General features: G+C 45.1%; 1 protein-coding gene and 1 non-coding gene across 2 annotated transcripts; both read left to right on the forward strand.

Annotated features, from left to right (window-relative positions):
* Positions 1 to 1,855: 1,855 nt before the first annotated feature.
* Positions 1,856 to 4,519, forward strand: GARIN3 (golgi associated RAB2 interactor family member 3). The gene is made up of 2 exons (XM_070417098.1): positions 1,856 to 2,464; positions 3,245 to 4,519. Exons 1-2 carry the CDS (start codon positions 1,856 to 1,858, stop codon positions 4,517 to 4,519), a joined length of 1,884 nt encoding a protein of 627 aa, XP_070273199.1.
* Positions 4,520 to 7,177: 2,658 nt separating this feature from the next.
* On the forward strand, positions 7,178 to 7,284 carry LOC139011809 (U6 spliceosomal RNA). The gene has a single exon (XR_011471642.1). It is a non-coding gene; the product is annotated as a U6 spliceosomal RNA (small nuclear RNA).
* The last annotated feature ends 3,541 nt before the right edge of the window (positions 7,285 to 10,825 follow it).

Below are 10,825 nucleotides of genomic sequence, written 5' to 3' on the forward strand. Positions count from 1 at the left end.
CGAAGACAGCCTTTAGTTGATCAGCAGCCTAGTCAGGACCTCTAGCCAGGATCTCCAGCCAAAGTTCTGGTCGGAGTTCTGGTTAGGAGCTGATGAGGATCTGATGTTTATTGTCTTGTTACATCCGTATTTATACCAGCTGATTTTAATCCTGTCAATTTCTATTACAAAGGTTAGGGCGTTTCTTATCTCCATTCCAGGGAGTAAAGATTATGTAGCTTAACTACCCGCCTGGCACTTAATTAAGGGGTTGTATCCCCTCCCTAACCTCAGGGAAAAATCCCCACCTGGGGAAACAACCTTTCTCGGAGAGGTGACCTTGGTTAAAACACATGGCGCTAAGGGGAGCAAACATATTAAGAACAATATGCTATATACGCCAGGTCCCTTGAAACATATGCTGTGCAGATGTTTCTTTCCTGCAGCGACTGTGTCAAGCAGCAAGGATGGACCGCTTCCGGCAGTTCTTTTTTTGGAAAAGTCAATTAAACATCTTCATAAAATGCATTTTAGTGCTTTAGAGGTAGAGACTATCTTTGCATTTCCATTTTTTGACCTGTCCTGAAAATAGTACTCGCTCAGTACATTTTGTTGAATAAACAAATGAAAGAATGAATCTCAATGGCCACAAGCAAGTTCATATTTATTGAAAAGTTGCAACATGCCAGGTACTGCAGTAGGCTCGAGGGATATAAGAAGAACATTTGGGGGCTGAAGTTTATTTCAAGACCTTTACAGAGCAATCACTGGGTTTGGGGGATGTATTTCATCTCAGAAGTAGTTTCCAACTGAAGGAGGGGAAATTTGGATTTATGACCCTGTGCAAAGAAATACATCTTTGCCATAATTTCTCTGAAGAGCTTTTCAAAGAAACCAAACATCAGTGGTTTATCAGGTAGACATCAAGAGTGAAACAGCAGGCATACCAGTGTGGGAAATCTTATGGTGACTCAAGAGCTCTTTGAATTCCTGTGGTTCCCAGTAAGTCCCCACGCATATGGCTAACTGCAAACAGTTCTATATTTAGAGAAAAGTGAGACTCTAATGGTGAGCCATGCAGCTGGAGGCAGAGAAAAATCCCTGATCTGAGTCCCCAGACCTCAGGTAGAATCCAGTTCTGCATTCTGACGCAGTGCAGGACAATTCTGAGCCTCAATCCCTAACCAGAAAATTATGGTTTTGAAAATTAGCCTCCTTCAAATGAGGAAATGGGTGAGGAAGTCCCACACCCTGGGAACCACTGTATGAATGGGACTCTAGTTCTGATAGGTAGCAGAAGCCCCTTTGGACCATTCGTTCAGCAACTTCCTTGGACTCCTGAGTGCCTGCCTGCATTGTGCTACTCACTGGGCACACGGAGAACAACATCGCCAGCACACAACCCACTTCCAGGCGTTTATCCCCAGGCAGTTTTTCAGCAAAAGCAACAATATATTTGCAGGAAGATGATCATTGCAGGGATATCTGTAACAACAACAATAAAACTGGAAACAACCTGGATGTTTACCAAAGCAGGATGATTTCATCAATGACACATCCTGGCATCTTGATTAGAAAGAACACCCAGCCTACCTCCACCCACACCCTGGCAGGGTCAGCCTGTCACCCTTGGAGGTGGTGGTTTGTGTTTTGTTTTTTTGTTTTTTGGGGGGCGGGCTGGTGACCTTGTCCCAAGGGGGTGGCTGCCTGAAGGCTGGACAAAGGGGTGTGTAATAGTGACAGGTCACAAAGGACTGTCAGGGTCAATGCAGTGGTGTGAGGAGCTGTAGGCAGAACCCTGCAGGGAGATGGGCAGTGTGCTTCACTCCCTCTCTCTCGGAGACTCGATTTATGGCTGTCTTAAATTCAGAGAACCATGAGCAGTGAGTGCTTGTTACCTTACTACACCGCCCGCAGCTACCGTTCCCAGGGCGTGTTCAATACCTGCATGGGGGACCTGCAGCGACAACTGTACAAGGGAGGGGAGTATGATATTTTCAAGTACGCACCGATGTTTGAGAGCGACTTTATCCAGATTAGCAAAAAGGGAGAGATGATTGACGTACACAACCGTGTCCGAATGGTGACTGTGGGCATCGCATCCACCAGCCCCATCCTCCCGCTGCCTGACGTCATGCTGCTGGCCCGACCCACTAAAGTCTGCGAAGAGCATACCAGACGCCTCCGGCCCGCCAAGGGGAGAGGCCGCAAGCCCCCGAAGACCCTAGAGCTCACCAGGCTCCTGCCCTTGAAGTTTGTCAAGATCTCCATTCACGATCGTGAGAAGCAGCAGCTGCGCCTGAAGCTTGCCACTGGTCGTACTTTCTATCTGCAGCTGTGTCCCTCCGCAGACGCACAGGAAGACCTATTTTGCTACTGGGAAAAGCTCGTCTATCTCCTGAGACCACCAGTGGAGAGTTGTAGCAGTACCCGGGCACCACAAAGCGGGGACGCAGCGACCATAGAGGATGACAGCAGCCTATTGGTAAGCCTCTACCGAGACGCAAGAGAATGGGCCCGGGTGCTTTGGGGGAGCAGCTCAAAACTGGTCCTACGAAGCCGCTGGTGCTCTCTGAAGCTCACTAGGGAAGTGCATTCCATTTTCAGAAGGTTCAGGGCCACCGCAATGGCACTAGCCACACTGAGGAGATTCCACACGCTTCTCCACACTGTCCCACAAAGCCGAAGTTCAGCGAGACCTTAGGCGTCAGCTGCTCGGGTCTCAGCCGCAGGGTTGTAATCCCTTCTATAGCATCCTGACTGTGCTATCCCTTCCTGAACACTTCCCCCGACACAGGTGGTCTCTTCCTTCCTCTGTCCCACTGTGACTGTCACTGCTGATTAAAATCAGCGCAATTCAGCTTGGGTGCCTGTACATGTACTATTTCTTTTAGCAGCCACTGAAATGTGAAATGTGTGACACCCTTGACCCAGCAATCCCATTTGTAAGATCTGCCTGCAGAGAAATAAGCACAAGTGTGCAAAAACAAACAAACAAACAAACAAAACACCCCACTGCATGAAGGTTGGGAATTGCATCAGCGCTTTCCTTGGCATGGGGACTGTTCACGCAAAACCACGTGACTGTTTGACAGGGATGCTGTGAATGGGACGTTGCCTCCCAGGGGAGCTTAGACGTAAGGATCTCAAAGGCGCTTCTACTTAGAAGCCCTGGAGATGCTCAGCTCCAGGATGGGAGAGAGCAGACTGTCGTGTTCTCACCTTGACATCTCTGTCTCACCCGTTTCTCCTCCCCTTGGCACAGACCGCAGAGTTCCGTGGAGATGGCGATCAGAATGAGGCGAGGTTTTGCAATCTTTGTGATGTGTCCAGAGCCACTTCTTCTGGTTATGCTGGGGGAGAGGGAATGCCCAGTGCAGCTCACATCAAGAAAACTCCAGGGACTGCCGAAGGAGCGGCCAAGGGGGCAACCGCAGGCCTGGCAGTAGCAGGAACGAGCCCTAGAGCAAGCGTGGCAGCAGCGGGAGTGACAACAAGCCCTGCAGCCAACAGGGCAGCAGCAGGAGCGGGAACAAATCCTACAGCAGGCATGGCAGCAGCAGGAGTGACAACAGGTCCTAAAGCCAACGTGGCAGCAGCAGGAGTGAGAACAAGTCCTAGAGCCAATGTGGCAGCAGCAGGAGTGGGATCAAGTCCTACAGCAGGTGCTTTGAGCATAGCAGCAACCAAGAATGCGGGCACAGGCCAGATAGGCGTAGCCATGGCTGGAGCCACCACCCAGGGTCCAGGAGAAAGTGGGTCCAGGAAGGCCGCGGCAGGTGCTGCCAACATATCCTCAGAGGGCACGAATGTGGTCTTGGTGAGTGCTGGCAGCTCGTCCTCATTAAACACTTCCACGGCAATGGCAGGGACTACTAATATCTCCCCGGCCAGCAGCACCAGCGTCACGTGTACAGTGACAACCACAAATCCTGCCGTAGAAAGAGCTGAAGACCATGTCTCCACCTTGAAGAGTGAGCGGGAAGGGAACCAGAAGGTCTCCCCACCCAGAGCCGAATCTCAGAGGGGAAAAAAAGAAAAGAGAGAAAAGAAGGACAGAGCTTCCACAAGGAAAAGTTCCCATCACCGCAGGACAGGAGTGAGCAAGTCGCTCCGGAAATCATCCTCCCACCGGTCATCATCTGGCCATAAAAACGCAAGAGATGACAAAAAAGAAAAAGGGGCGAGCCATGTCAAGGGCAGAAGGCACAGCTCTCACAAGAGTTCCAGCCACAGCGCCGCTGGGAAGGAGTCGAGGACAGCTCACAAACTGGGGAAGAGCAGATCTACCAGCTCAGGTACTTTAAGTAAGAAATCCAGTAGGATTGGCTCTTTCTTCAAGAGCTTCAGAGTCACTCGTGGTTCAAATACTGAGGTCACATCACACGACAGGGAGATGGACTTCAAGGCTAAGAAGGTGGGGAAGCGCAACATAGAGGCGACGGTAGAGAAAGTCCCGGGTGGCCAGGATCTGGAGATCACTGGCATCGTGACATCAGAGATGATGGAGACGATCTACATTGAAACCAAATCCAATTAAATAGGAGCCAGGGCAGGAAGCTGCAATGGAGACCTAGCCTCATGAAAGTATCCCTAGAGAGACAATGCCAGCGTTCTTGAATAAAGGAAACAATACACCTCCAAGAGAAATGCTGCTTTTGTTTGGCTTTCGATGTCCTCTCTCCTGGTAGTGACTTCACAGTGGCGTCTGTGATGTAAACTGTGCTAAAGCCTGAGACTCCAGCCTCCAGTCAGGCAGAACCCCACCTCCCACCCAAGTCCAATATGAGTGTCCTGTCTTGCCTCAACCCCCTTCTGTCTTTTGGTCTCCCCAAGACTATGGCCACAAGTGACAGGTTATGGGCTGGGAAGGACCACCACCACCAAGTCCCCAGACCCTTCCTCCTCCTCTTCTTCCAGAAGGTCCCCGAACATGTACCTTCAGTCCAGCCCATAGACTCAGTGAAGACAGGACTCATGTCTCCTCAGGAAATCAATAGGGGAGGGAAAAAGGGATGTAGGCAATCACAATAGTAAAGTTTATCATCCAAGTCAGAAATCGGTAGCCTGAGGGCCAAATCTTGCCAAGTGCCCAGTTTTGTGAATAAAGTTTTATCAGAACACAGTCACAGCCACTCATATATTGTTTATGGCTGCTTTCACATTGAAACAACAGGTCTGGGTTGTTGCAACAGAGACTGTATTGTGTGCAAAGTGTAATATATGTACTATCTAGCACTTTCCAGAGAAGGCTTTCCCACCATGGATCTAATCTGAACAACTCTCCTTTCTCTTGAGTATATACTGTGGAGAAACTCTCACTTAGGCTTGCAAGGAAGATTTTTTAATATAATAAAACATTTTATAATAGCAAAACCCCAAATGTTTATCAAACAGAAGAACTGATCAATTGTGGAATATGCCTGCAGTGCACATAATACAACAGCAAAAGTAAACAGCAACTATACATGTTAGCATGGATGAACCTCATAGAATGTTGAATAATAAAAACAAGTCAGAAAATACATATGATACAGTTCCATTTGCAGAACAGTTCAGAAACAAGATCAAACAATATGTATTTGCTAAAGGTATAGAGAAAGGCAAGGAAATGATAAACACATTTATCTATAGGGTGGATCTATAGGGTGAGAAGGAGGGGGATAACCTGAGAGATACATACAAAGAGCTTGATGGGAGGGGATTGTTCTGTTAAGCAAAGGACGTGTCTGCGGTAAGTTATTGTATCTTTTTTAATTTTAACATTGCTGAAATCAGCACGGTTTTAAATTGCTGTCAGCCAGATGGCAGTCACAGCTTTAAAGATACCAACCAACTTATTTCTCTTATGTTTTCCTTTGGGCAAGAGAGGTTAGATGACAAAATACCTAAGTCTGAAAGATATCTTTCAATAAATATAAAAGAAAAATTCTAAGTGACACAAATACTCAGAATCCAGGAACATGGGAAAGAGTTAAACATCCTGTAGAAGAATCCAAAATGTGGTTTACTAATGAACTCTGAAAATTATGTGTGCATGGGAAAGGTCATTCTAAAAATAAAAAATCATACATTAGAAATGAGATGACACATTTTAAAAATGTCTACTTTAAAAAAGAAATTACATTGTCTCCTCAATTTAAAAGAGTTGTAAATAAATTTCACGAGCCTATAAAAATCATTAGGTTGTATTAACAATAGATGATAAAAGTTGAACTTGAGAAAAATGATTCTGAGGATCACGTGTGTTTGTCATCTGGGAGTCATCTGCCCAGCCTTGCAATTCTTTGCTCATTCTTCTCTGTGACAGTAGCGTCTGCTAGGGCAGAAGTTGGGTTTCCAGTAAAACTTAGGGACTTCCGGAGACCGAACAAGTGTGGCAGAGGTGGAGGAGGTAAGACACCAGGTATTCTGGGAGGAGTGGCGGCTTAGAATATCAGCGGAAGCCCTGCTCAATTGCTCTGATGGGTGGCTGGAACGCCCAACCTTGTGATTTCTGATATACAGGGACCAGTAGATGCTGGGGATCAAGGTGTCCTTGGAGGAGACTCTTGAAGCAGGGAATACAGGTAGAAGCAGAGAAAGAGGCATGCTCTCTAAGACCTGAGAGGGGCTTTGGGGAAACCTTCTGGGAATTTGAGAAGCTATGGGGTAGAGGAGAGGGAGAAAGGTGAACTCTCTTTAAAGCCATCAAATTTACACTATACCAGAGGCTGGTACATCTTAGTCACAAATGGCTTAATCTCATGATTTGTAGACCATGGCTTTATCTCTTGTCCCTCTCTTAGTCTTGTTTTAGGCATTCCGACTGCCACACCCCCAAACATTGCTTTAACAAACCTAGTTCGGGGGCGGGGGGGGGGGGGGTGGGAGGGGGGAGAAGGATACATATGTAATACCCTTTGTAATACTTTAAGCAATAAAAAAAAAAAACACCCCAAAACCTAGTTTATCCACTATGCATGGTGTTAGCTGAGCAGACCCACAGTTTACACAAAGGTCCAGTGAGGTAAAGTGGAGGTGGGGACTTTACCAGGCACATTCTCTGTATTTCCTTTTCTATCTCCACAGTTCATCAAGAAACAGATGTGCAAATACCTACATATTTCAAAGCAACAGTCCTCTTCCTCTGGGGGAGATAGCAATTTGGGCATCAAGTCAATACACCCCATCAGATAAAGGCCAGTATTTTTGACAGGTGCTCGCTTCGGCAGCACATACACTAAAACGGGAACAATACAGAGAAGATCAGCACGGCCCCTGTGCAAGGATGACATGCAGATTCATGAAGCATTCCATACTTTTTAATAAAAACTATATTTGACAATAGCATGCATCATCAAGGTAGCAATTCTGCTGCAGCAAGTGTAATGGGGAGATGAATGGCTGACTACTAACCAGGGTCCCAAATTTAAACGCTGGCATACACACCTACGTACAAAAGATGAGAAAGGGATCTTTTACCAACAGCAAAATAAGATAATTCATGGAGTTGCTGTGATCGGGTGAAGTCTTTAGGACAGAAGGAAGATGGACTATGGTGGGAAGAAACAAGGTGTCTCAAAATATTGAAGGCCGTGTCAGGGCTGAAGGGCGAGGGTGATGAGAGAGGTGCTGGAGAACATCTGCAGGGGGCAGGTCAGACAAGGCTTTGAGGTCCATGTAAAGGATGGTGATGTCTGGCCTTAGAGTAATGAAAAGCCACTGAAATGTTGTGAATAGGTGCATGACTTGATCAAATCCGCACCTTGTAAAGGGTACTGTGGTCGCTGTGAAGAGAAATATTTGGGGATGGGGCTGTTAATATGTGAGTTTATGTTACTTCCTATCTTTTGCCACAGGATCCATAAAATGAGGAGATTGGAGGGGATGTTTTGAAAGACACCTTTCCATTGGAAATATCCATGTGGGTGAACATTCCTTCAGTGAAGGACTTGTGGCCCAGGCTGCTAGGAGTGTGTTTGGACATTGCCTTGGCTTCAGACAACTCCCTCAGCCAAGATAATGCCCCAGAGCATGCAACACAACTGATTGACATGGAGTGTGAAGGTCTGGCCATCTCAGCCCAACACAGACCAACTCTCAAGGGCCATCTGAGTTTGAGAGCTTCTGTTGGGCCTGCCTCACAGCTCGACTTCTTCTTCTGTGTACTCCTGCTTTCTTCCCTTCCCTTCCACAGGTGCTGGTCCTAAGGGCACTCTTTAATAAACATCCTTTTCATAAAGCTCTATCTCAAAATTCGTTTCTTTGTGGTGTTATTTATAATAGCCAAGATATGAAAGCAACCCAAGTGCCTATCAATAGACAAGTGGATAAAAAAAAAAGCTGTGGTACATATATATATATATACAATGGAATATTACTTGGCCATGAAAAAGAACATTACCATTTGCAATGGCATGGGTGGACCTAGAGGATATTATGCTAAGTGGAATAAGTCAGTCAGAGAAAGACAAATACCATATGATTTCACTTACATGTGGAATCTAAAGAACAAAATGAATGAATAAACAAAATTGAAACAAACTCATAGATACAGAAAACATACTGATGGTTGCCAGAGGGGAGTAGGTTAAAGGGGGACTGGGTGAAAAAGGTGAAGAGATTAAGAAGTACAAATTGGTAGTTACAAAATAGTCACAGGGATGTAAAGTACAGCATAAGGAATATACTGTAATCAATAATATTTTAAGAACTCTGTAAGGTGTCAGGTGGATACTTGAATTATCAGGGAAACATTTTGTAAAGTATGATTATCTAACCACTATGCTGCACAACTGAAACTAATTCAAAATAATATTTAAAAATAAAAAGAGCAAAAAGCAAAAAAAAAAAAAAAATATTTTGGGGTAACAATTTGCAACACTGTGTTAGTATAATGTGCTGTGGCCACCTCCTCTGACTCCATTAACCCTGCGAAAAGAGTTGGTGATAGACACGTTCTTTCTCTCGTTCTCTCTCCCTCTCTTGAGTGTAGGTACCCCTACCCCTTCTTCTGGAGCACACCAGAGCCCTTACATCCTTGCTTTCTTTCTCCTAAGCTCCAAGGGTCCTTCTTTTGCCTCTAAAACTTGTTTCATGAGCCCGCGCAGCCCAGCTGGCTCACTTCTTCCACAACTCACTTCTTCTACCACTGTATCTTTCTATTTTTTGTTTGTGTTTTTTTTGTTTCTTTCTTTTTTAAAACATTTCTTTTTCCTTTTTCTTTTGTTTTTTCTTTTTTGCCACTGTATCTTTCTAAATAAACTTTTGCTTCTATTTGAAAAAGAGAGAGAGAGAGAGAGAGACAGTTAGTGATAGCCAGGAAGGGTATAATGTACTACATATGGTTTTAAATTTAAATATAAAGTACATTTCCTTACTGCAAAAGTGTGTCTACTTTGGAAAGTTTAGAACATGTAGATATGAATAAAAGGAAACAAACATCCCATTGTTTGCCTTGATAATTCACCGATTGCTCAAAAATGAACTGGTTCCAGCGGTTCTCAACCTGTGGGTCGAGACCCCTTTGGCGGTCGAACGACCCTTTCACAGGGGTCCCCTAAGACCATCCTGCATATCAGATATTTACATTCCGATTCATAACAGTAGCAACATTACAGTTATGAAGTAGCAACGAAAATAATTTTATGGTTGGGTCACAACATGAGGAACTGTATTTAAAGGGCCAGAAGGTTGAGAACCACTGCGTTAGACTTATGCCTCCAGAAAGATGGAGCAGATGTATTTTCCCCTATGCCTCTCATTCATACAACTAAAGACCTAGGACCTTATATGTAAAATAAACATGAGAAGACTCTGAAAGGTGGGGAGACGCAGAGAGGCCTACCAGGGACCACAGGAAATGAGGTGGTGAATTCCCTGGGTTTTTCTTTTTTGTCTCATGCATCTCAGACTTGGAGCTGAAGAAGCTGGCAATCCTGAAAAAAAGTCCCAACAAAAACCTTCTCTCTCTAAAGGACCAGGAAAGGAGCAGCCAAAAAAAAAAAGGCAGAAAGCGTTCACCCAGTAACTGCTCTACTCCAGCCGAACGTCGCAGAAAAAACAGTGCTCCCCACTCCCACCCAAGCAACCAATAACGTGGAGAGATTTCTGTGATGATTCCAAAACAGTCATGATAATAGTGTATTTACTTTTTCTTCGGTGGAATTCCACATAGCGACGCAAATGGAGACTTCAACCACAGTAACAGCTACAAGTAATTCAAAAGGACTTATCTCCCTTTTTGTAGGACTCTAACTCCGTTTTAAGTTCTTCAGCCTGCAAGAAGAGATAACTGGTCTTCAGTGGGGCCTCACTGTCCTTCAGTGGGACGTCACATGTGGGGCACAAATCTTTGATATAAAAGAAAATGTAAACTGAAGATAGTTCTCAAATGCTAGGGTTACTACTGTCCCCTGCTGCTAAGGAATGGCGTAGCAGGCACAAGACACGATGGCAGTGGTTCTCAACCTTGGCTGCACATTAGAATCACCTGGGAATCTTTTAAAAATCCTCATTGGCCCAGAAATCAGGATTTTAAAAAGATTCCCAGGTGATTCTAATGTGCAGCCAAGGTTGCGAACCACTGTTTAGAAGAAAACAGAAGGGGAAATCTTCGTGACTATGTGTTAGGCAAAGATGTCTTGGCTAGGACACAAGAAGCATATGAACCATAAAGGAAAACACTGTTAAGAAAATGAAAAGATTAACCACAGATTTATTTTTTTATTTTTATTTTTGGTTAATCCTCACTTGATTTTTTCCATTGATTAGAGAGTGAAAGGGAGGAGAGGGAGGAGAGGAAGGAGGGAGGCGAGAGAGAGAGAGAGAGAGAGAGAGAGAGAGAGAGAGAGAGAGAGGGAGA

This window comes from Myotis yumanensis, unplaced genomic scaffold, assembly GCF_028538775.1.
Source record: "Myotis yumanensis isolate MYYU_CA2020_CCGP unplaced genomic scaffold, mMyoYum1.0.hap1 SCAF_5, whole genome shotgun sequence".
Taxonomy (NCBI): Eukaryota; Metazoa; Chordata; class Mammalia; order Chiroptera; family Vespertilionidae; genus Myotis; species Myotis yumanensis.

Excerpts from the sequence above, each read along its gene's own strand:
- GARIN3 (XM_070417098.1), top strand. The coding sequence starts at position 1,856 with ATGAGCAGTGAGTGCTTGTTACCTTACTACACCGCCCGCAGCTACCGT. Across the intron at positions 2,465-3,244 it reads AGGATGACAGCAGCCTATTG|ACCGCAGAGTTCCGTGGAGA; the intron begins GTAAGCCTCTAC and ends CCCTTGGCACAG.